The sequence below is a fragment of the Parastagonospora nodorum genome, assembly GCF_000146915.1.
Source record: "Parastagonospora nodorum SN15 chromosome Unknown scaffold_20, whole genome shotgun sequence".
NCBI lineage: Eukaryota > Fungi > Ascomycota > Dothideomycetes > Pleosporales > Phaeosphaeriaceae > Parastagonospora > Parastagonospora nodorum.
In genome coordinates, this window is record NW_001884568.1 from 118,953 (window position 1) to 143,534 (window position 24,582).

Here is a 24,582-nt window from a genome sequence, read left to right on the forward strand (position 1 = left end):
TATAAAAGATAAGTAGTTAAGCACCCTTGCAGACAGAACTATTAATTAACTTAATAATAAGTAAACACTCTACCTCTAATGCATAATAACTAGTCTGACGCGGATTTAGGTAATAATAATAATATTCAGTTAGTTAGAGACAATATAGAGGAGCTTATATATGTTAGCAAAGTTAAGCACACCTACGTCTAGGCTTACACTATTTTCTTATCCTAACCTAAAGAAGTACCTCAGTAATAGTAGTCAGCAAGGCTGAATTAAGGTCTTATTCTGTTAAAGCTAAAAATAATCGTAACAATCTTAATATCATAGTTACTAATTCTACCAGTAGAGAATTCAGTAGAGTTAATATAAAGTTATTAACTAGATTATATCTATTAATAGATAGAGCGAAGGCTAATAGACTAATATAGATAGCTTAGACTAATATTTAATGAAAATAAGCTAGCGAGAGTCCTCTAGGCTTACTCTTCTTAGAGCTTATTAGCATAACGCTCTAGTTATACTGTAAGCAGAAGTAGGCCTATAATATTAGCAAGTTCTATAAGAGCAAGAACATTCAGCTGCTACGACCTGTTTTTAAGCTCTAGCGCTACGACTACTATAACCTACAAGATAGCAACTCTCTTATACAGATCTAAGCAATAGATTCTAGCTTTTAGACCGATCAGTTTACTTAGCAAGAGCTAATACCTAGAGAACTAGGTAGTATCTACGTCTTGCGAAGCGTTAATAAGATCTAGGCTAACGTTGCTAACGTTTTTAATACAGTTATTAGTAAATTAGATAAAGTACCTACGCGAGAGCCGTCTAGTTACATTAAGATAGAGCTGTATCTATATTAGAAGCAAGCTCTCTATTTTATATAAGATAAGGAGCAGGACTATAGCGCAGAAGAGCACGCACTAGCGCAAGAACACTCTCTAAGCGCTAAGGCTTCGCGATAATAGTCGTAAGTTCTATTATCTCGTCATTACTAGTAAGGATACGCACTATAAGCAGATAATAAAGAAAGCATATATTATATTACTAGAAAGAGCTTTATTAATATTATTTATAACATAAGCATTATTCTATTACTATGCTAGTCCTGCGTTTTATACAGCTAGCTACTATTAAGCACTGTTAAGCACTGTTAAGAACTATCTCTGTTAGTGCGCCAGACCTTAGGAGAGCGCTTCTAAATTCATAGAAATAGGCTTAAATTGCTGCTAGTCTACGCGCAGATTCACGACCTTAGATTCTGTACTCTGTAGTCTATTCTGCGAAATTATTTTTATACTCTGCTTGCTTAGGCCTTAACTATAGTCTCCTAGCTAACTAAGTCGATACTCTCAGAACATAAATTAGTCTAGTGTGTTCTGTCTATCTTGCAGCTCTATAATAACGACGTGCATAGCTTCTGTTAGTATAGTTGCCTCTACAAATGCTATTAAAGCGACTATAATCTAAGGTCTAACTAGATCTCTCTATTTAGCAGGCTTACAGTTAATATCTTGCTATATTATACCTCTTAGCATAACTAAGACGTTCTTATTACAGAACTTCTTTCTTAAGCTTAACTGCGTTACTGCCTGCACGACCGGTTTATACGACAATATAAGAGAATTAGAATAGATTTTCTTTAGCAGTAGTAGCGTCTCAGCTACTTTCCTGTCCTCTTTAGTAGCAGAGCTCTAGGTTCAGTGTCGTAGCTATAAGATACTAAAGGTCTTATATATACTCTTAATATATTTAAACTCCGCGCTCGCTTTAAGCAAGATATCTAGGTTTGCTGTGTAGCAGTTTTCGTTACCTAGATAGTTAAATATATCCTCTGCGCTTTTCGCTGTTACGCGAATAACATAGCAGCTAATCGCCCTTAAAATTAGGGCTGCCCTTAATTTAGCAGGCGAAAGATAGGCTGCAATTGCTTTAGTTCCAGAGCGTTTAAAGATTTATTTTAAGCTAATTGCTATAGGTCTAAGGCCTTCTTGCAAGAAGACCTGTCTACACTGTCGCTTAGCGTCTTCTACTGTGCTAAGGAACCTTAGTAGTTTGCAGCCTTAGAAGGAAGTAAAGAACTTGCTCTTAATAACAAATATTAGATTAGCCTATTAGTCGCTTGTCTTTAATGTCCTTTTCTACGCAAACCTTAGCATATCCTTTGCTCCTTTCGCAGTCAGTTTCTTACACTATCTAACGTCTTAAATTAGTCTGCGCTGCACCTTATATTAGCGACTACGTCGCGCTATTGCCTGTTTATTACCAAGCCGTTAATATCTAAAGTTTAAGAATGCTAGAGAGATAAGGTCTTTGCAGTTAACGCATAGACTCTATTACACGTCTTATAGGTGTGTTTGCCTATTACTTTATCTACTACGCTGCTGCGTTTCAGACAGAGCTTATGCTTTCTATTAGTATCCTTAGTTATACTTTTAAAGATCCTTGTAAAACTTAGCTATAATTATGCTCTCTAACTTGCAATTATAGAATTTATTAAATACAGTCTGCCTCTATACAGTGACATAACTAGAAAGTAGTATTGCATTTATTTCCACCTAAAGGATGCCTTTGCGCGTAATTGTTTGCTGTGCTATAACGCTTATAGTATTATTAGCTCTAAACACATGCCTGTCTACCTTTCTAAAGCTGCAGACTAACGCAAACTATGCTGCTGACAGTGCTAGATAGTGCTTCGTAGCCTTAGAGTGCATAGTAGGCATATTCGCCTCTGCTATTATCTAGTAAACTATTTCTACGTGCTCTAGGATCTTTAGTATAAAGGTCTATAGTCTAACTAACTTATTAATAGCGGCGAGCTTATTAGCGAGAGCAGTAGCAGTATCAGTTTGCATCTCTACTACCTCCTTATTCGTTAGTATGCCTATGTTCTCTAGAGCAGAGTTACTAAAGATGCAGAACCTTACAACTAGCAGATCGCTTAGGTCGCACAATATAGAGTTTGCAGAATCTATTGCAACTACCTTATTCTTCTAGGCATTAGCTGCACGCTCTAACTAGTTATCATTATAGCTGCTTATTAAGGTCCGGCGTTAAAGAATAAGACTCTTCTGCTTAGGCATTTCGCACTTCTGTCTAGTTCTTAAAGTAAACGTGTCTTATAATAGCTAAAAGTACTATCGCTTGCGTTCTAGTTATACCTATAACGCTAGCAAAGATCCTACCGTTATTAGATAACAACTCTTTAAAGTAGAGGATGTATGCGCCTATAAGCTAGTATAAAGTAGAGTCGCAATAACCCCCCTAACGTGCTAGTAGCTTTATTATGCGCTTATTCTAGAGGTTATTAATCGAAACGCTAAAGAATACTGCAGCTAAAGTCTACTCTTCTAGAGTGCAGTGTTCTATTGCTGTCTCTACTCTCGTAGAGAGACTGTTCCTTATTCTAGTTTATTTATTAGCAGAGTAAACAGTAGTTAACTATCTTCTACAGTAGACGTACTTAGCGTTTAATAAGACTTTAAGCCTTTTCTTTTATTCTCTAGCAAGGGTCCTTTGCTGTCGTTGCCTTCTTATCCTCTAAGTTATCCTTAGAGTTAATGTCTAGGCTGCTGTCTAAGCAGTAGTCGTTGCTATCTAGCAGGCTATCTAACCTAGCCTCGCGCTCCTAGGCTTCTTTCTCTCTCTTCTCTTTTTTAGTTTTAGCTAACTCTTCTTCTTTGCTTGCTTTTCTAAGCTGCGCTTCTAATTCTAACCTCTGTCTTTTAATTAATTAAGCGCAGGCCTTTATCCTCGTCTTCTTAGTAGCAGTATCGCTGTTACTGTTAGAGTAATATAGGCTACTGCAATTCTTATTTTCTTCTTCTCTTACGTTTGCATCTACCTACTTTAATGCGTCTGCTTCGCGGACCTCAAGGTGCTTCTTAGAGTATTTATCTAGTAGAATAAGAAATTATTAGACTCTCTTCTTAGATAGTAAGGGCTGTTTAGGTAGTTCGTTAGGATAGAATTATACTGCATATAAATATTAGTAGAGTATATATTAGTTTAAGTTTTTCTGTTCTACCTGCACTAGGAATACTTAGTAATTTTATTATCTAGCATAATAGCATTACTTCTTTAAGCTTCCTTAATTTAATGTGCAAGTTAATAGTGTTTAGCAAATTATTATTATCCTTAATAGGCGTCACTATTAACGTGTCTATTACTAGAGATATGCCTGCTTTGTATAAATTAGAGAGCTTATACGCTGAAAAAAAAATTATAGAGACATTATACTTAATGCGCTAGATCCTAATGTTAAAGTCTTTACTTCTCTACCTATGTCATAACGATCTATTGTTATCAGCCTTATTAAGAGTACTGCTTAGTAGATAGAGATTAGACTAACTACGTTTGCGTTAGCTAGTAAAAACAGCCTAGTAAGTAATGCAAAGCCTTATTTGTTAGCTATTAATACTATAGACGTATTAGACACGACAGACGAAGACTGTAGTTGCGCTATCTTAGATAGTATTAGCGTTAGCATATCATAAGGATTCTCAGTCTTAACTTTATTGCTAAAGTGCTGCAATTCAGTTACTATTATATAATAGATAATTGCAGCTGCTGCTTCGCGAAAGACTAGAAGAGTTTGCGCATCTTATAGTTATAGACAGGTTGCTACTGCTAGCTAAACATTTAAAAACTGCGTACACAGACTCACCTAATATTTAAGTTAGAGTTTTAGTCTTAAATCTTCTTTTCTTAAACCTAGCTCAAGACATGTCTGGCAAACTCCTCTACTAGATTATAAACGCTAAGGTTTAAGAGACTATGCCTCGCCCCTAATTCTCTTATAAGATGCTGTTAGTCTCTACTGCCTAAGATTTAACATTGTGCCTAGCACCTTATAGTAGTAGCAGCTATACTATAAACTATATTATCCTCTTAGGTTACTTAGCTTATCTTAAGCTCAGCCTTGCAGTAGTAAGCAGGCAGAGGTAGTATTATAAGTATAGACGGCTGCTATAGACACGCGGTTAGATATAGATGTTGCTTAGAAAAGTGCGCGTATGCGCAGAATAGTCGCAGCAAGAAGGTTATAGAAAGCGATTAAATTAAAGAAACTTTAGCGTAAGTATAGATAGGTAGTAGGTTAAGGTTAAGGCGAAGTTATACAAATAATAATATTTTAACTTAAGAGCCGCTCTGCATAGCAGGCATGCCTTAGTCTAGCAGAACTTAATCGTATTAAACGGGCTAATTGCTGCAGCCTAGTAGCTATCTATATTTCCTAGGACAGTGCAGCACTATCTCTTACTATCCTCTGCCTGCTACAGGCCCTACGCGCAGAGCACTAAGAGAATGCTGCGTAGAGGAGTATTAGTCTAACTTTCTTAGGCCAGCGTGCATTAAACTATAGAGTAATTAGTTTGTCCTGCAGTTATCTAAAGTTAGAGTTAGAGCAGCTTTAAGCATAATATTATTTAGATATAGTGTAGTAGTCGTTGTCTTCGTTAGTCTAGAGTAGTATAACACTATCTCTTACTGTCTCTCTCTACTACTATAAGCCCTGCGCGCAGGACACTAGGAGGATGTTGCGTAGAGAGTATTAGTCTAACTTTATTAAGCTAGTGTGCATTAAACTATAGAGTAATTACTTTGTTCTGCAGTTATCTAAAGTTAGGTTTAGAGCAGCTTCGAGCATAATATTATTTAGATATAGTGTAGTAGTCGTTATCTTCGTTAGTCTAGAGCAGTGCAGCACTGTCTCTCGCTATCTCTATCTTCCTAGGCGCTAGGTGTTAGAGAATATGTTGCTTAGAGTCTATAAGTTTAGCTTCATTAGGCTAGTAGGGCATCGAATTACATATTTGTTACTCTGTCTAGCCGTCGTTTAAAGTTAGAGTTAGAGTATATTTTAAGCATAATGTTGCGTAGAAGTTATGTAGGATCTAAGAGCCTCGTTAGTCTAAGGCAGTGCAGCACTATCTCTTACAGTCCTTCTCTGCTATTATAACTCCTAGGCGGCTAGGTACTTAAGAGGACAGTGCGTAGAGGTTATAAGTCTAGCTTTATTAGGCTAGTAGGCATTAAATTACACATTTGTTACTCTATCTAGCTATTATTTAAAGTTAGAGTCAGAGTACCTTTTAAGCATAATATTGCGTAGAAGTTATGTGTAATCTAAGAGCCTCGCTAGTCTAGAGCAGTGCAGCACCGTCTCTTACAGTCCTCCCCTACTATCATGACTCCTAGGCGCTAGGTACCTAAGAGAACGGTGCGTAGAGATTATAAGTCTAGCTTTGCTAGGCTAGTAAGCATTAAATTACACATTTGTTGCTCTGTCTAGCTATTATTTAAAGTTAGAGTTAGAGTACCTTTTAAGCATAATGTTGCGTAGAAGTTGTGTATAATCTAAGAGCCTTGCTAGTTAGGAGTAGTGCAGCACTATCTCTTACAGTCCTTCTCTGCTATCATGACTCTCAGGCGCTAAATACTCAAGAGAACGGCGCGTAGAGAGCATTCCTTTAGCTTTGCTAGGCTAGTTAAGCAGGGTAGATTATAGGTATAGTAAGCACTAAACTATAGTAAAGCTCTTAGTAGCAACTCTAATAAAATAACATATTCTAGATTACTACTAAGCTCTAGCAAAATTCCTGTCTGCCTTCGCTGAACGAGAACAGTAAAGAAGTAACTTAGATATGTTTAAAACCTTTTTCTAAAACTAGATAAGATATCTTATAGCACTAAATATATCTAGGTTTCTCTGTAAACTTTTCAGTGCGCTCTTAGAGACTATTAGCTACTATCTAGAGTTAGAGTCAGAGTAACCTTAACTATAATATTACTTACGTTAACAGTAGAAGTCGTCGTCTTTGTTAGTTTAAGGTAGTGCAGCACTGTCTCTTACTATCCTCCTCTACTACTAGCACGAGTCCCAGTTGCTAGGTATTAGAGAGGATGTAGAGTTACAGGTCTATCTATAAGTAGCCTAATAATTAGAGAGAAGAAAAGAGAGAGGAAAATAAGCAAGATTTATATACCTGCTAGCACTAGCACAGGGCTGCTAAGAGGCAAGCGAAAAAAAAATTAACAGCAGAGCAAGTATCTCTTCGCGCTTCTTCTTGCTGCGAACATACTGCTACCTAGAGAGCTAGATTGCTATAACTACTACGTTAAAGAAGCTAGCAAGCCTACTCTAAGAGCAGCTAATTAGAGCAGGACTTATACGCAGAGATAAGAATTATATAACATTAAATCGCACTATATTACGCCCTCCATTTAACCTATAGCAGCAAAAGTAGTGCTTAGTATCTAGGAACCTAGTCGCTTAACTAGACCTAGGAGAGGGGGTAAGGTAGATATATAGAATAGAAGAGAGTTATAGAGTCTTCAGCAGCGTAGAACGATAGTAGGCAACTATCTACAACTGTTAGCTACTAGAGCTAGGCAGGAACTAGCAATATAGTAGAATAAACTTATTATACACAGCTATTAACCTATGCAAGAACATTATAAATAACAACTCTAACGCTATTTACTTATTTATAAAATAATACCTCTTCTGCACAATATAGTTCCCCTCTATTCTGCGCATAGATCGCTTCTGTACGATATACAGCTTCTAGCCTAAAACCTACGCAGGGCTTGCTAAACACATAGCTAGATGCTATTTCTGATATCTTGCGCAATAGAGTCTAGAACCGTCTAAGAATATTTACGAAATACTCTAGTTAAACGAAACGTACACGTTATTAAGCAACGAGTATAATACTGCTTAAGATAGGAAGGTGCATATATATGCAGCAGACAGCTTAAGCTCTACTATAATAGTATATAATTACATTAAGAAGGATAAAAATGCAGACTTAGCAATAGCTAATAGCATTTTAGATGCACTAGATATATGCGCAAAGGACGACCTTATTAGACGAAAGAGCCTATTGTTAACATCTACGCAGACGTAGAAAGTACTGTTTCAGACATATAATAGGCGATTAGCAGAGGAACTAGCAACAGCAGAGTCTATAACTGCAAAAGAGTATATAACACTTCCTCTAACATAATCTAGACTAAGTTTACTAGCTCTAATCACGTTAATACCTTTAGTTTAGACTTTGCCTTTTCGTTTGCTGCATAGCTGCAATAGATTAAATGCACGCTAGGAGATGTTAATAGCCTCTTTGCAGACGCACAATTATATAACTTATACACGAGATTACTATTTCAATTAGGCTGCTAATAGCAAGAGGCAATATTAGCAATGCAGTCTAGTATATAAGATAATATTTAGATATAGAAGGACATTGCTAAGACGTCTAGTCTTTCTAGACTTAAGGCTAACTAACATTTTTTTGTATATTAGAACATCTTGTCGCTAATTGCGTTTATAATCAGCTATCGCCTATTTGCAGATAAATTAGTATACGCTCTAAGCTAATTCTTCTTAGGCAATACAGACTATCCTATTCGCATTTATTATAAATTATATTCTAGAGACTAGTAGTAGAACATATAACAATATGCTGTACTAGATAGAGCAATAGTCGTGCTAATTATTATATTAGTTAACAAAACATAACTCTTACTTATATTAGAAGATGTAGCAGCATAGCTAGTCTACGTTATAATTAGGAATCTGTCCTGCAAAGCCTAACGTTAGAGATTAACACCTAGTACTCTTCTAGCTAGGTTCATTTCTACAACTAAGATTCGTAATCCTCTTCTTAAGAGTTAAGTGTATTACTATTACATAGGCAAGCTTCTATTACGTAAGTTTAAGCACTACTATATTAGCCTGCATAGTAGAACACTATTGCTTACTATCTAATACAGCACTAGAAAACGTAGCTAAGTCTAGAATACTACTTATATGCGTAGACAGACGAACAAGGCAGTATTACTTAACTATTTGCGCAATATTAGCTAACTACGAAGAACAAGTACTCTTAACTAGTATAAAGAAAAATTGCTATTGCATGCGTTATACCGTTGCATCTAATAACAGAGAGAATTTATATAGATCTTATCTATAGAGAACAGAGCAATTCACTTAGCTATAATAAGAGAGATGTCTTAATAAAGGACACGACGACTTTATATATCTAGTTAATTATTTTAGGTAAAAGCACTATAACTTTAATATTCACGTGTCTTTAGCAACGGATACATTGCACTTGCTGCTTAAAGGTTTAGTAATAAAGATGCTAGACTTTATGCAAGATATGTTAGACGATATCTATCCTAGCAGCAGAAAGATCTAGGATAACAGTACTACACTAGTAACGCAAGAATCTAGTAGTACTTAGTTAAATGAGTGCTTCTGTTAGGTAATGCATAGTACTAGCCTAAAGCGTTTTAATAATAAGAGAGCATTTATAGAAGTCTCCTAATAGACTAGCATAGAGCAAAAGGTAATCATATAACAGCTTATAGCTGTCGTATCTCTGTTATTTATATTAAAGGCGCCTTTTGCGCTGCATTTTATTTATATAGTATACAACCTAGTTATACTAGCGCAATATAAGAGTTATAACGAGGATACCTTAGCCTATATTTAAGGAGCACTAGAGAGGATGAATATATTTAAGGAGAAATTTTAAGTATATCAGCAAACGCTAGGAGAAGAGAAGAACTTTAATTATCCTAAGTAGCATGCGTTAATATATATCATATAAGACATACGCATATATAGAGCTTTAGATAGTATATGCACTAGAGCAAACAGCAAAGCATATTATATTACTATAGTAAAACAGTTCTACTCTATAATAAATAAGAAAGAGTATATACTGCAAATATGCTTATATAATTCTTAGAGAACAGCACTACTAGCAGCTGACTATGCTACTATAGTTAAATAGAGTTAACTGTCTACTACTGTTAACATCTAAGATCGCACTTATTCTATAAGAGTAACACGCCCTCTTCTCTTCCGCAGGCTTAGATAGTTAATACTAGGAATACAGCCTTATTTAATAAAATTGCCTCTAAGCGAGGTTGCTGCAAACATAGCAATATCTAACTTTATATATGCAGCAGCAGTGTTTATCTGCAACAAACGCTAGGCAGCAGCAGGCTAACTAATTACTTCTTATAATAAAGACTGTTTAGATGTCGACCTATCTTAGGTTAGCTGTATAAGTATATAGATTCACTCTTCTATAAAGTGCTAGCAGTCCTCTAGTAAGAGACATAATAACTCTAAACACTGCAATAAAGGAGGTTATAAGATGCGCACCTAACTAGCAACAGATAGGCCTCTAGCGTAGAGACTATGTTTAGGTACAAGAATTTAAGCATAGAGATAATAGACGATAGTCTAGAACAGTAACAGATAGTAGAGTAGTAGCTTAGCTCTACCTAATACTTACAATTATTAACTATACCTGCTACGACAAAGATAGAAAATACATAGCATATATTAGGGCATTCTCTAAGGTATTGCTGTTTAATAATAATAGACAGATTAACAATACTACTAGAATGTTAAGTGTGCGTCAACAGGCCTAAAACGCAGCCTCTAAACGCTAGATATTGCAAGCTTTTAAGTTTTACGAACCTAAGCACGATTATCCGCCCTAGTGCACTTAGTACTAAGAGACCTGCCTAATTTAATAACTTATACTACTATATCTTACTACGTTAACAACTATATCAACTAGGATTGAAATATAACCGCCTATACTTGCTAATATTTAATATTAATTTACTGCGCACGCTATAAGAGTATTAACAGAAGCGAATACGAAATAACTAAGAATAGCCCTTTATATATAATTCATAAATCTTAAAGTAAACATTAATTGCTTATGTTAAGTCTCCTTCCTGCATTAAAATTTTCGTGCGATAGAGAGATATAGCAGAAGCTATATCTTATGCTCTCGCTGCGTCTTACTTATTTATCCTCCTTATCCTTATCCTCTATACCTGAATCTATCTCCCTATCCTCCTCTAGATTACTCTTACTCCCTCTAAAGCTCTTAATATTACTATTCTCTTAACTTATCTTAAGTCTGCTTCGTCCTTCTCCTTCTGCTACGCTGTTCTGTGCGTTAGCATTACAAAACCTGCAGAGATCTCCTGCTTTAATAGCTCAAGATCCTCGTTAACTAAGCTCTTATACTCGTTAGGTTAGTTGCCTATACAGCATATAGAAACTATGCTAATCTTAATTCTCTCTCTCCTTAACGACGTAGAAGTCTCGTTGCCTGCTAATGCTAACGCAGGCGTAATGCTGCGCAACAAATCTAATAAGTATAAAGGCCTAGTTAATAAGAATCTTAAGCTGTTAAAGCAGAAGATCTCTGCAGGTCGTTAGCTAGATAATTATATAAGCTAGACTAGAGTTGCAAAGACGCTGCGCCAGCATGCGCTCTATCTCTATAAATAATAACTTATTAAGACACAAGCAGCTAATAACGACTACCTATACTACAATAGTTCTCTAAGATAAACGATAGTACTCTACTATTAACGATAGAATCCTAAATTGCTATATCTTTATAATTATAACACTACTGCAACAAACACAGGAACGCTCGTCTAGGGACAGCATCTGCAACGCAATAATCTTAATAAGCAATAAATACAAGACACTATATGTAGAAGTTAAGAGAGAGATAAGAGAATAAGCTATATTATGTTAGTCTCTGCAAACGACGACTGCAAAAGAGCATATTAGATAGATAGCGAGAGTAGTTGCGTTACAACAGAACAGCCTGCTGCAAAGTACAGCGCCTAACAGTCGCCTATGTACAATTACGTACTTAGCAGTCTAATATAATTACAATATAATACGACAGATACGCTCTAAGCAACGCAAAATGCGATATAACTATAATTCTAAGACTAGGCTGCAGAATAATAATAGATATGCTAAGGCTATAGTTTACAGTGCTAGACAGTCTAACACTATAAACAACGCTCCTTAACTATTAACTATTCTAGTAGCTAGTGCATACGAACAGGATTAGATCCTTATACAAATAGACTAACTGCTATATGTGCGCGACGACCTAGCAACAGAATACAAAGATATTAGTAGCCTTAACTATACACAGTTTATACAGACACTTAAGAGAGAGGTAGAGTTTAAGAATAAACGCAGTAGCATATACTACTACACGAAAACAGCAGATAGTTAGACTTATATACAAATATCAACAGAAGCACGCTAGCATAGCGCACTGCAAGATATAGTTGCAACGAAACTCTATAGAGCTACATTTGTAATTAAACTATTAATATAATATACGTCTTAAGAAAAACGTTTTAGAGAGTCCTTATAGGAAAATTAAGCTAAAGCCTGCGCTATGCTCTTTCCTTAATGCTATAGACATATTATATCATTAGGTATACTAATAACGCTAGGAACACAGCTATAATTCAAACAAATTAAGCTGAATAGACCTAACAAGGCAATAGATAAGCGCCCCTAAGACGTGCTAACAGGAATTAACTATAGGCAACACTAGAAGACAGTTAACAATAGTATATCTACTAATTATACAGCACAGCAGATAACCTCTTACAAAACTATACAAGGAGCGTAACAATTTAGAAGTATCTGCATGCTCTAACACACTCTTCGAGACATAACTAATCCTTCGCAGACTAAACGCGATTCTTTACTAGTATAAACCTGCGTACTATACAGAAAAACGCGTAATTATAGTAAAGAATATAAGAAACTAGCAGGTGCGCAGCAGCGTAGCACTACCTTCTGTAAAGAGAGCGCAGCCGCTTAGTTAGATATAAGAGAGCGTAAAGGTCTGTATCAAAGATAGACACTAACACTAATAGCAAGACTAAGAATTATAGAAATTAAGAACTATGCAAAGCGCAACTCTACTATCTTTATTACGAGAGACTATACTACAATTAAACTCACAAGACTTAGCAACTTCTATATAGTCTTAAACCCACGAACCTAGAAGATATGCTAGTTCTAATAAAGGGACGCCTGCACCCTTACGCACTAGTTAATCTATAGAGACTAGACATTAAGCTAGAATAAAAACGATTAGTTAATATAAACTAAAACAGAACACTGCTGCTACGCAGCATACCTCTTAAACACAGAAGAACGCACTGCGTTCTGTGCAATATAAGCAAAGATACTATAATTACTAAAGTAGTTTACGTTAACTTATATGCATAAGCCTTCCTTCTACTATCTTATCTAGCAGACCTATTTTATTAAATGCTATAGAGAACACAAAAACGCTAGACGAGAGAACTAGTATAACCTAAACACAAAAGTACACTTAATAAGGCTTAGGTAATATTGTTATTGCAGTTATTAACAAATAATAGGATAACGCTATATAGTACACCTGTTAATCTGTAGCTAGATACTTATAGAAGTATATTTGCACAGCTAATGCTAGATGCATAGTCAGAGGCTTAGAAAACAGCGCCTCTGCTAGTCTGCTCGTCTATAGCGACTACGCTCTGCAGAAGTGCAGCCTGCTAAGTAAGTATAGTTGCAGACTATCTATAACTATAGCTAACAGTACTTATTAGATGTTAGATATATGCAGCGACCTGCAGACGCATATAATAAAATAGGCACGCATAGAGGTTACAGCTGCATATACTCTAAACTATCTCGAACTGCGAGTCCTTAAACTAAATAAGCTGCTCTAGGATTTTGTCTACCTGCGCTAGAATCCTAAGAATGTAAGTTAATCTAGGACACGATAGTATTAGCTTATAGAGTAATAGCCTGCGTCGCTCTAGTTCCTAAACAGTGCAATTGCGGCTATTATAGCGCAAGCGTTCTATAATAATAGAAAATAGAGTATTAGTGCTATAGCAGGGAACTAGAATAAGTTTTAGTTCCTAAGCGCTAACATAATAGCGCTTATAGGCATAGTATTATATAATGCTATCAAAGAGTACTACGACGACAGAACGAGAAAGATAATCTATTTCTATAGTTATACTGTAGAGAGTATGTTATAACAGCACTAAATAATAATAGCTAACATAGTATAGATAATTATAACGCTATCTGCAAGAAGTAGAAAAGGCTAAGCGAGATACGCTGTCTTCTTATTTAGAAACGCTTTAAAACAATAAATAGCTATACACGCGAACTACATTGAAAACTCTAGATCTAACGTTACTATGCCAGACGACTATCACGACAATAACGTTAATAACATTTCTTATAAAATGTACAGATAATAAGCGGCAACGATATAATACATTAATAGAAGACTATAATCGCGCAGAAAAAATAAGAAGATAATATCCTTACTATAGATAAGTGCAGAACTAGTTACAGCAATAAGAAAGATATAGAGGCTGACGAGAGAGAGGCAAGATGCCTAATATAACATAAGAGCAAAAGCTAACAGATAACAGGAAGAGACTAGAGTGCAACTGCGCAAATTATTAGAGAAAATACACGATATATTACTTAGAGAGTTTCGTAAAGCTAACAACTTTATAGAAAGTGTAACACATAACGACGACGAGCAAGTATAGTTTTAGAATAAAGAGAAAAGTTAGAGCATTATAATAGACAGCACGTAAGACGAGTTTGCTATATTAGCAGAGGAATACACGATAGACAATTGCATTATACACGCCTTAGCGCTAACGAAAGACGAATAGGAATTAGAGCTAGAAGACTACAATGCTCTAGTAGAAAGATACGAAGAAGAGATAAACTGCTCTGACCTATATAGTACTATATAATAGTTAAATAGATAATTAGCAGAGCAAATTAGCAATTAATAGCTATACAATTATGTTTTCTGAAATGCATTAAGTCTGCTATAGTTCCTAGAAGTAACAACACTATCTCGCACAGTCGCTAACTGTGCAGAAACTAGCTCGCACGTAGTTTGCAGATATAAGACTCCTATCTCTAATAGTACTAGATTTACAGAACAGGAGTAAGCCCTAATAAGCTGCAGGCTATATTTGGCATAGAAGGACTTAGAACTGTCCTACCAAACACTTGCGCCAACTGAACCGTAGTCTTACCTCCTTCTGCCTCTTTTACAGGAGTAATACAGGAATGGTTTAGGTAATGGCTAAGATCTAAAACAACTAAAGCATAGTTAAGCAATATAGCTACATAGTGCTAAACAGTAGAGGACAGTAACTAGACTGTTCCGACGTCAACCTAACGTTAGAAAAAAGTAACTAGAGCGACTTTGTTAAATCGTTATATCTATTAAATCAACAGCAAATTGCAGCGACACTACTAACCAGACACTTTTCACTTTTCCTAACGTATAAAATATTAAAGATATATAAGATTATATTTATAGCTTTCTTTACTCTTCTTACTTAGTATACTAGAGTTCTAGCTATATAATAGTATTACCTCTATCTTACTAGGTTTTATAAAACTACTATAGATATAGATAGCAAGCAGATAGTAGATAAGTGCTATAATAATATATTTATAATATATTACTAATATATTTATTATTAGGCGCTTTAAGCGCTATCTTAGTAGCATTAACTTATAATATTAACTTTAGCAGTAGTAGCTTATAAACTATATAAGATTATACTAAATCTATATTCTTTATAGTATTAAATTAGGCTATACTATAGTCTCTTTATATAACTAACTCTAGATAGAGTTATATAAGAGCGCTGCTTAATTCTAAGTCTGCTAATAAGTACTATGCTTATATAGATCTTTTAGAAAGTATATTAGTATTATTAGTATATACTAAATATAATACTAATAAGTTATAGTAAATAAAAAGAGTAAGCTAGTAATAAACTAGATAAGATATAAGAAGTACTAAGTTATTATAGCTAAGCTCTATTAGCTATATAGCTATATTTTAAAGCAGATATAGAATATTTTAGAGTTATACTTAAATGCTGCTAAGTAAGCAGGCTTAAAGAAATACTATATAGAGACTAAGATACTACTATTAGAGAGAATGCTAATATACGTATGTAGAAATAAGTTTTAAATATAGTTCTAATATATTCTTAGAGCAATAAAGATAGATAGGCAGAATATTAAGAAATATAATAATAAGAAATTATATAGTAGTTGCTATTCTAATAGAAATATTAACTTATAGAGCTAAAGATACTTCTATAATATAAAGTAAGAGATAAGTAGAGAGAAGAAGAGAAGTAAGTATAATCTATATTAACATATTTATAATATATTTATAATATATTTATAAGTTCTATAGAGTATTAATAAGACTAGAAGATTATTAAGATTAAAGATAATAATAAGGTTCTTAATTTATCTAACTCTTCTAGGTATATTTAATAACCTCTAAAGAAGAAGAGGTTATCTTAGTTAATTTAGTAACTTATATTAAATAGTTATATATTACCTAGCTAGCTACTGCCTAGGTTATCTCTACTATAGAAGGTTATTATAATATATATTATTTAATATATTCTTAATATATTTATAATATATTTATAGAGAGTCTAGTTTACTATATACTTCTTCTTTCTCTATTACTGCGCTTCTCTAAGAAGAGAAAGAAGCTTTTAAGATATAATAAGAGTAAGCTACCTTTAAATAGTAATAGAAGAAGTAAAAGCTATATATAAAGAAGTAAGTATTAAACTTAAGAAGAAAAGAATTAGCTTTTATAAGTGCTAAATAGAAGCTTACTTAATATAGCTAAAATATATTAGAAATATATTAAATTAGCACTAAAAATTTTTTACTACTATTCTATATCTAGTAATCTGCGTATATATTAAGCTGCTTTTAGCTCTGCTCTTACCTTATATACTAACTCTCTTCTTATTAATACTCTTTATTATAAATAATAAAATACTGCTACGCTATATAAGAGGCTACGTATCTTATCTCTAATATATTTCTAATATATTCTTATAAGTAGCATATTAGAAGTACTTTTTCTTTAATAGTCTCTCTAATAGATACTTACTATTTAACTAAGACTATACTATAATCTACTAAGAAGAGCTATTCTATTATGCTGTTATTAGTAGAGCTCTCTATTATATAAGTCTATATAAATATATTTAAAATATATTAGTAATAGAATATAGTAGAAGTTTTAAGATAGAGATACTCTAAAGATATACCTTTATAAGTGCTACTTAGAATATACTCTTAATAAGATTTAGAGCAGTAAATAGAGTTAGTTATCTATAAAATCTATATATAAGAGCCTTACTTTCTTTAGTAATCTTATTATATTTATAGAAAGTAAGAGTAAATATATTTCTAATATATTAGATATATATTCTTCTATATATAAACTATAACCTTTGCTATAAGAGTATACTCTGCCTAGATATATAAAAAAAGCTCTAAAATAGAGCTCTTTAGAGCATAGGCCTACTCTAAGCTCTAGTACTATACTCTCTCTAGAGACTACTATACTACTGCTCTCTGCTTCTTCTAATTCTAGAATACTATTTTTATAATATATTCTAGATATATTATTAATATATTCTAAGCCTTAAGAAACTTTAGTTCTTCTTTCTATGCATATAACTTAAGAAAGAAAGTAAATATCTTCTATTCTCTACTCTTAGTATAAGATAAGTAACTTAAAGACTAGAAGAGAGAAAAAAGATATTAACTCTTAAGAATATATTTAATATCTTAAGTTAAAAGATATAAGTATTCTATGCTTAAAGTATAGAGCTAAGAATAAAAGAGATAAGCTTTTATTTTTATCTTTAAATAAGTTACTAACTTATTATAGAGTATACTCTTATTAGAAAGTATTTTTCTAGAAACTACTTTAAGTTCTAATAAGTATAGTATAGACTAAGAAAATATCTTTCTCTTTCTTTCTTAGAGTATATCTTTTTTTATAGAAAATATATTATATAGAGATTCTTAATATATTTATATTTTATGCAAATATAATATATTATAAATATATTTCTAGAGTTAGAGAATCTCTTTATCTTAAAAGTTATTATATAATATATAATAGTACTAAGATAAATAGTGCTAGAAAGAGATATAATATGCTCTTTTAAGATTCTTATATAGATACTTATTTAAAAACCTTATATAAGAACTTAGAAAGAGCGTATTAAGTAAGATTATATTTAGAGTTTACTTTTATAGAGATGCTACTAACTTTAGCATAATATATTATAAATATATTTTAAGAGCTACTTAATTCTTATATATTTACTAAGCTAGCCTAGCCTTTAAGCGCTAGATAGTATACTATAGCTAAACTTCTAAGAGTCTTATAAAGAAAAGAGAAATAGCATAATAATATATTATTATGCTGTTTCTCTTATTATACTACTAATATATATTCTTATATTTACGTATATTTTCGATATATAGTTATAGCATAGAAGATAATTAATTATGCAAATCTTAGATTGCTTATAGTAATATATTATTAACATATTATTAATATATTCTTATGCCTCTCTTCTACTATCTACTTATTATTCTATATAAATAGCTTGCAGCTCTTAGAGATATTCTTATTATTCTCTACTTTCTTAAATATATAGGCTAAAATATATTAGTAATATATTTATAATATATTTATAGAACTTATTATGCCTGTCTTTAGCGTAGCATATACTATAGAGCATAGTACTATTATCTTAGATAGCGCAGACTATAGTAATTATAGTAGTTCTATAGAGCTATAAACTATTAGTAAAATATATTTATAATATATTTATAATATATTTTATTACCTATTCTGCGCAGATACTATAAGCATAGCAGATAGTAGAGATCTACTTATCTACTATACGCAGGCTAGCCTTATATATAACTATAGCTTACTAGGCTTAAAAGTAAGTAGTATTAGCAGTAGTAGTATAAGTAGCTATAAGATTTAAATAGAAGACTAAAATATATTAGTAACTTATTTTAAAAATATTTAGAGATATATTAGAAATATATTAGAAATATATTTATACTTCTATGCCTATAGAAAGTTACTACTAGATTAGCCTCTGCTAAAGTAAGAGAAGTCTATAATACTAATGCTATACTTTAAGCTTCTAAAATAAGTCTTTAGAGTACCTATAGCACTTAGCACTTTCTATAATATATTAGTAATATATTAATATTAAGATATAAAATATATTCTAAATATATTAGTAATATATTTTAACTTACGCTATATAAGATATTATTATCTATATTCTTATAGCATTGCTACTTAGTATATATAATAATATAATAGCTCTACGTATTCTGCGTAAAGAGTAAGTAGCTAGTAAGTAAGTAGTCTAGAGTAAGATAGTCTAAGTAAGATACTTTTAAAATATATTAGTAATATATTATAAATATATTTTTAGTATTACTTATATAGTTCTCTATAGCCTTAAAGCCTAAGCTAGAGATATAAGCTAAAAGTATTTTAATATATTTATAACGTGTTTTAATTTACTATAGATATAATTACTTTTTAAAAAGTAATTTAGAGTATAGTTATTAGTAAGGTGCGTAAATATATTATAAATATATTTATAACATGTTTTTGCTATAGCTCGCTTATTCTAACCTAGGCCTATTAAGCTTCTAGCGGCCCTACTTAGCATAGTTAGGTAGGTTTTTCGCATGGTCGGATTAACTGCTTCCTTCCGCCAATCGCCGGCCTGTGCCTTGCAGTCGCGTCGTAATCGTGCAGCAGCCCATGTTTCGCGCCGAGGCGCCATCCTTCACGACACCTTCTGTACTAACCACTGCATGTTCGTCGCGCCTAGCATCTATGGAGAACTCGCAAAGCAGAGTGTAAAATCCTGTTGTGCCTGGCTTCTCCCAACTATACCTCAATGGGAAACACTCCGACTACCACCGACGTTGTTTGACTTCGCCTGACCCCCTGCGCTTGGGGAACGACGACGCTTCCATGAAGAAGTGAATGCGCTGAACAAAGAGGAGGCTCGTGACTTAGCCATCGGCGGTGTTGAGATTCCCTCACGAACAGACTTGACTGGACTGGGGGTGCGCAGCCTCCACTCGTCTACCGGATATGCTGGGTGTGGACTATAAGCCGTAGATGACCTAGCATCATCCTTCTTTGGAATCGTGGGCAGGACTTTATTGCTCTGCTGAGTTGGGACGAGCTTGATAGATGGTGGCATGGAGAGGCGGTAGGACTGTGGTGCAGTGCCTACGCCCCCGCTGTGACGCTGTCGTGACTGCCGGCCTGTCCTCAACGTCTCTTCTGACGCTTTCTCGCTGGGTGCACCACGTGGAATGTAGGCGCGCGGTTGCTCTAGGGAACCGCTCACACATTGTGCTGGCCCCGAAACTGACGACGCAGCTTGGCCTTCTGTAGCAGCAGCGCTATCGCCGCACTCGAAGAAGATGTCATCACCGCGGGTCGAAGCACGGCTGACATTTCTCGCCGTTGAAAGAGAACGCTGGCTGCCATCGGCATCGTATGGCTCAATAATGGGCATGTCGTTCTCATCCAATGCATCCTCGGCCAGCAGGCCCAGATGGTGCAGCTGTTCCCATGTGCGGTAGAAGTACTTGAACGTAGCAAACGGCTGATCGATGGGATCCGTAAGTGCGAACTTATAGAACCGCTTCGGCTGCTCTGAGCTGGCGCGCCCGGCGTTGATGAGGCCGATGCCCTTTCCCTTTCCCGCATGTTCCGTCTTCTCGTAAGACTCCACCTCCCTCTCAATCCTCTTCCTTCCATGCGCCCGAAGCACTCGGATCTCAAGACACATCTTCTCATCAAACACATCCTCCACATCGTCCCACTTCTTCTTGTCCTTCATCGCTGTGAACCTCAAAGCCCTCTTCTCCAGCCTCTGCCTACCATCCTCATCTTCTGGCCGCTCATACAACCCAAACATAGTCTTTCCCTTCCATTCCTCCTCTTCACCAGTAGACCAGCTCACAATGTGCGCGCCATTAATGTAGAGCTTGAAGAGGAAGTATTGGCCAACGGGTACGGGCGGTGAGACGGAGTAGCCTATCCAGAAGAGGCTGCCGGGCAAGACGGGAATGTAGACACTACATGTGGAGGTTGTCTCGTCGATGAGCTTTGGAACTCTGTGCGTGTCGGGGTAATTCTTCTGTGGTAGAGGGAAGTACTCTGGTAAGGTCTCGACGTCGAATTGCGAGTGCAGCGCGATGTTGATGCTCCGGTAGGTCGGCATTGTTGAGCTGGGCAAAGTCTAGAAGTGCGCAGTTGGGCTGAATACGCGCTCGCGATGCGTTTGCTCTTTCCCCGCTGGAGTGGATGCGCACGTGACGGAATGGGCTCGCAAATGCACATGGCCGCAGGTGGCTCTTCACCTTTGTCGCGATGCATTGCAGTAGGCCATGTTCTATTCGAACGTAAGTACACTGAGACATGGGGCTGTTGCTAACATGCTCTTACAGGGAGCCCGATCTCTTGGATTTTCTTGAGTCAGCCATATGCACTCACCTGCTTGTAGTAACAGGTTCTGCGATGATCCTCAAACTTGGCTCACTTATCTCCGTAGAGCACAACGACATGCCATCTAATTATACTCGACGGTCATCTCAGCTAAGCGTCATCCAGCGAGGCGATTCAGTTGGCATCAAAGATTTTGTTAGACCTCCAGGCTTGTCCATCGTCGAACGCGAACATATCAGGCCGTTGCTACCCGAGGATTTCAACCCTTTCACCCTTGGGAGTGATTCTCTTTCACTTGGCCTCAATACTGCTCTTACTAGCAAAGGCAACAGCGACTTGATTAGTCCTACTTTTGTCTCATTCACCCAGGTTTGCGTACGACGCTTGTGGCCTCGAGCTACATAATCACCTCAACTCCTAGCTGCAACGAGAGGCTTACCTCTTCTGCTCCGCCACTCCTCGGCTGCTGATCTCAACTCGCTACTGAACTCGAGCGGAGGCAATCGACCACTTTACAACCATCCCGATGTCTTACACTAACGGGCGACCCAAGAAGTCTTCGCAATCGCTGACAGCTTCACAACTGACAGGGTGGGTATATGTTCCTTCCAACGCCAGTGAATTTACTAACAAAATATAGACTTAAGAAAGGCCCAAAGGCCTCGATCATTGTCGGTCCTGATGACGACCACTTCATCGGCTTGGAAGGCGTTTCTATCAGTCTTATCTCGCACTTTTCCCCATATGCGAAGAAGAAACTTATCGAGGAGCGTACCGGAAAATTGTGTATTCCCAATGGATCGAAGCTGCCCGTCCGTTGGATCTACAAGTACATGCAAGCTGGCGAGAAGGACCCGGACGATGAAGACACTTTCGAACAGCTACCCTTTGATAGTCTCGTCTTGCTATACACCCATAGCGCATTCCTCCAGTACGAGCCTCTCCTGGATCGCATTGTTGGACGTCTCAAGGGCAAGTATCATAGTGCCCTACCCACCATCGAAGAGATCACGACTTTCTCTGCCTTCATCCCGCCTCTCCTCGACTACTCAGCGCGTGTCCTCGCCCATGAGATGGCCAATCCTTGGGCTTGCAACTACTCCGCTTACCTAGAGTACGCCAAGGTGGATGATGCATTCGAAGATGCGTTGGATAAGGCCATGAAGGACCTTCTTGCGCACCGCATTCAGAACGGCAAGCATTACTATGCCACAATCACCAATCTGGGTGTCCGCTGGTCGCAGAACTACTACGACAACCTTAAGAACCTCAGCATCACTTCTTTCAAGCTACGGGACCCAGCTGATAGTGAGAAGAAGGTTGCTTCTGGTCCGAACAACAAGATCCGTCGTGGGCGCCGCGGCGGCAAGCGACCAGCCAGGCAATCGGTCAAGTCATCTCAAGACACCACAGGAACACAGGACGAGACATCTAGCGAACAATCCCAGCACCTGGAGAGGGTCATCATTTGCTTCAACTGCCGGGAAGCTCACCACATTGCACGGGACTGCTTGGCCAAGCCGGTCTGCTTCAACTGTAGCGTTGCAGGCCACGCCTCGCGCGACTGTACAGAAGGCCCTGACGAGCTATGCGTATCGAAAAAACAGGCACAGGCAGCTCGCGTTTGCTACAACTGTAATGAGAAGGGTCACATCGCCAAAGATTGCACGGCCCATCACAAAGGAGACGGTCCCGAAGACCAAGCGTCAGCCGTTCACTCGCTACAACTGCCGTGGAAAGGGGGCCACATCGCTCGCAACTGCAAGGCTGAGACCAAGACGCCCTCTACCAACAACGAGCGTGCTCCGCCAGTCTGCTACAACTGTACCGAGGAAGGCCATCTGGCTCGGGACTGCTCTGCGCCTGCTGCTGGGGCATACAACAGCGGCCCGCGTGATGTATCTGGCCGCAACCGCCACTTCCGTCGTGCTCAGCATGATCGAGTAGCCAAGCGCATCGAGGTCATGGGCAACGGTGAAGGCCTTCGTACTTGCGATCGCGAAGTGCGCAAGGGAGAATTGACTCGCACAGGCCTTGTCGTCTAGACGCTCAACCTGGCGCAGGCGAGTGCGAGAAGCCGACGGAGGGCAATGAAAATGAGATCATACTTTGAACCAGGAAATTCAATAGCTTGAGGACGTAGGGAGAAGGATTGTGACTTTCTGGAGCTGGACCAACAAGTTGAGCATTGCTCTTAGCTCAGTTTTTGCATCTCATCAATTCATTCATACGATCACACCTCCAAACAACTTGATCTTTTATGATTAGCACCCAAACTACTGCGATGATTCCTTGTGCAACCTGTGTCGTCTCGCATCTCTTTGTCTTTGTTTTGGTACCTAGCCCTGGAGTTTTCTTGCGACCTACTTGAGCTAGTCCATTTCCGTCACCCAGACATAGCGGCACCAAGCTTCGCTCGACCATCATCTTGCCTTCACATCACACATTTTCATCATCTCATCTCACTCCATCTACTCTAACTCACCAACCCTGGTATGACATCTCCCACCACATTACGCCTTGCGCATTTCTCCCCAGTCTTCAACACCTCACAGCCAAGAGCACAGCCGAATTCACACGACATCCTCGTTATTTCTTTGTCCTTGATAATGAAGCAACGCATGCCTATCTCAGGGGTTTCGAGTGCGACGGATGCGTTCGAGGCTGATGTTGCGTCTTTGTTCGTCCCGATATGGTGAACAAAGACTTCATGGAACTTTTGGGTGAGATGTCGCCCTCGAGGAGAAGACACTCTCAACATCCTGACTCTAGCAAAAAAAAACGGCTTCGGCAATCACAAACGAGAATTGAGCGGAAGAAATAAGAAGATAGGCACGTCGAGCACTAAGAACGGCAAGATGGTGCTTTATCATGCGAATGGACGGGTTGTTAAGGCGCATGAAGACTATTTGGAAAAAGAAGAGGCGAAGCTGATAAAACGACATCTATACAGAGACCAAATTGCCGAGGCCAAAAAGAAAGACCCGAATGCTCGTGAACAGGAGGGCATGCGTGTCAGGATTGTGGTTGACGAACAAAATTATCAAGAGCTGTATAATTTTACTACGGAGAATTTCCACGTCGAAGATCTTGGAATGAACGTTGCTACGGCATCGGATCCGATACCTGAGGAGGGTTTGGACAGAAAGGACTTTGATGAGGCTTTCATCCTTCGCCGACGACTTTTTCACTTACAGCCCTGACGCTGTGGAGTTGCATCTTCCGGTCTGCTATCCTGATATTCACATTTCACTAAGTAACGATCCAGAACGAGAAGGCATGCAAAAAAAGACCGATGAACAGTTAGCATATATTCGCCTGCAGG

General features: G+C 36.9%; 4 protein-coding genes across 4 annotated transcripts; 3 read left to right on the forward strand and 1 right to left on the reverse strand.

The window, feature by feature from the left end:
• Positions 1-19,686: 19,686 nt before the first annotated feature.
• Positions 19,687-21,033, reverse strand: SNOG_11689 (hypothetical protein; the record flags this gene model as incomplete). The annotated part of the gene is made up of 1 exon (XM_001801875.1): positions 19,687-21,033. One exon carries the CDS (start codon positions 21,031-21,033, stop codon positions 19,687-19,689), a length of 1,347 nt encoding a protein of 448 aa, XP_001801927.1.
• A 99-nt stretch (positions 21,034-21,132) lies between these two features.
• SNOG_11690 (hypothetical protein) lies at positions 21,133-21,662 on the forward strand (the record flags this gene model as incomplete). Its single annotated transcript, XM_001801876.1, has 2 exons — positions 21,133-21,214; positions 21,322-21,662. The coding sequence occupies 2 exons, from the start codon at positions 21,133-21,135 to the stop codon at positions 21,660-21,662; spliced, it is 423 nt and encodes a 140-aa protein (XP_001801928.1).
• A 121-nt stretch (positions 21,663-21,783) lies between these two features.
• Positions 21,784-23,302, forward strand: SNOG_11691 (hypothetical protein; the record flags this gene model as incomplete). Its single annotated transcript, XM_001801877.1, has 2 exons — positions 21,784-21,848; positions 21,898-23,302. 2 exons carry the CDS (start codon positions 21,784-21,786, stop codon positions 23,300-23,302), a joined length of 1,470 nt encoding a protein of 489 aa, XP_001801929.1.
• Positions 23,303-23,949: 647 nt separating this feature from the next.
• On the forward strand, positions 23,950-24,460 carry SNOG_11692 (hypothetical protein; the record flags this gene model as incomplete). The annotated part of the gene is made up of 2 exons (XM_001801878.1): positions 23,950-23,980; positions 24,090-24,460. 2 exons carry the CDS (start codon positions 23,950-23,952, stop codon positions 24,458-24,460), a joined length of 402 nt encoding a protein of 133 aa, XP_001801930.1.
• Positions 24,461-24,582: the final 122 nt, after the last annotated feature.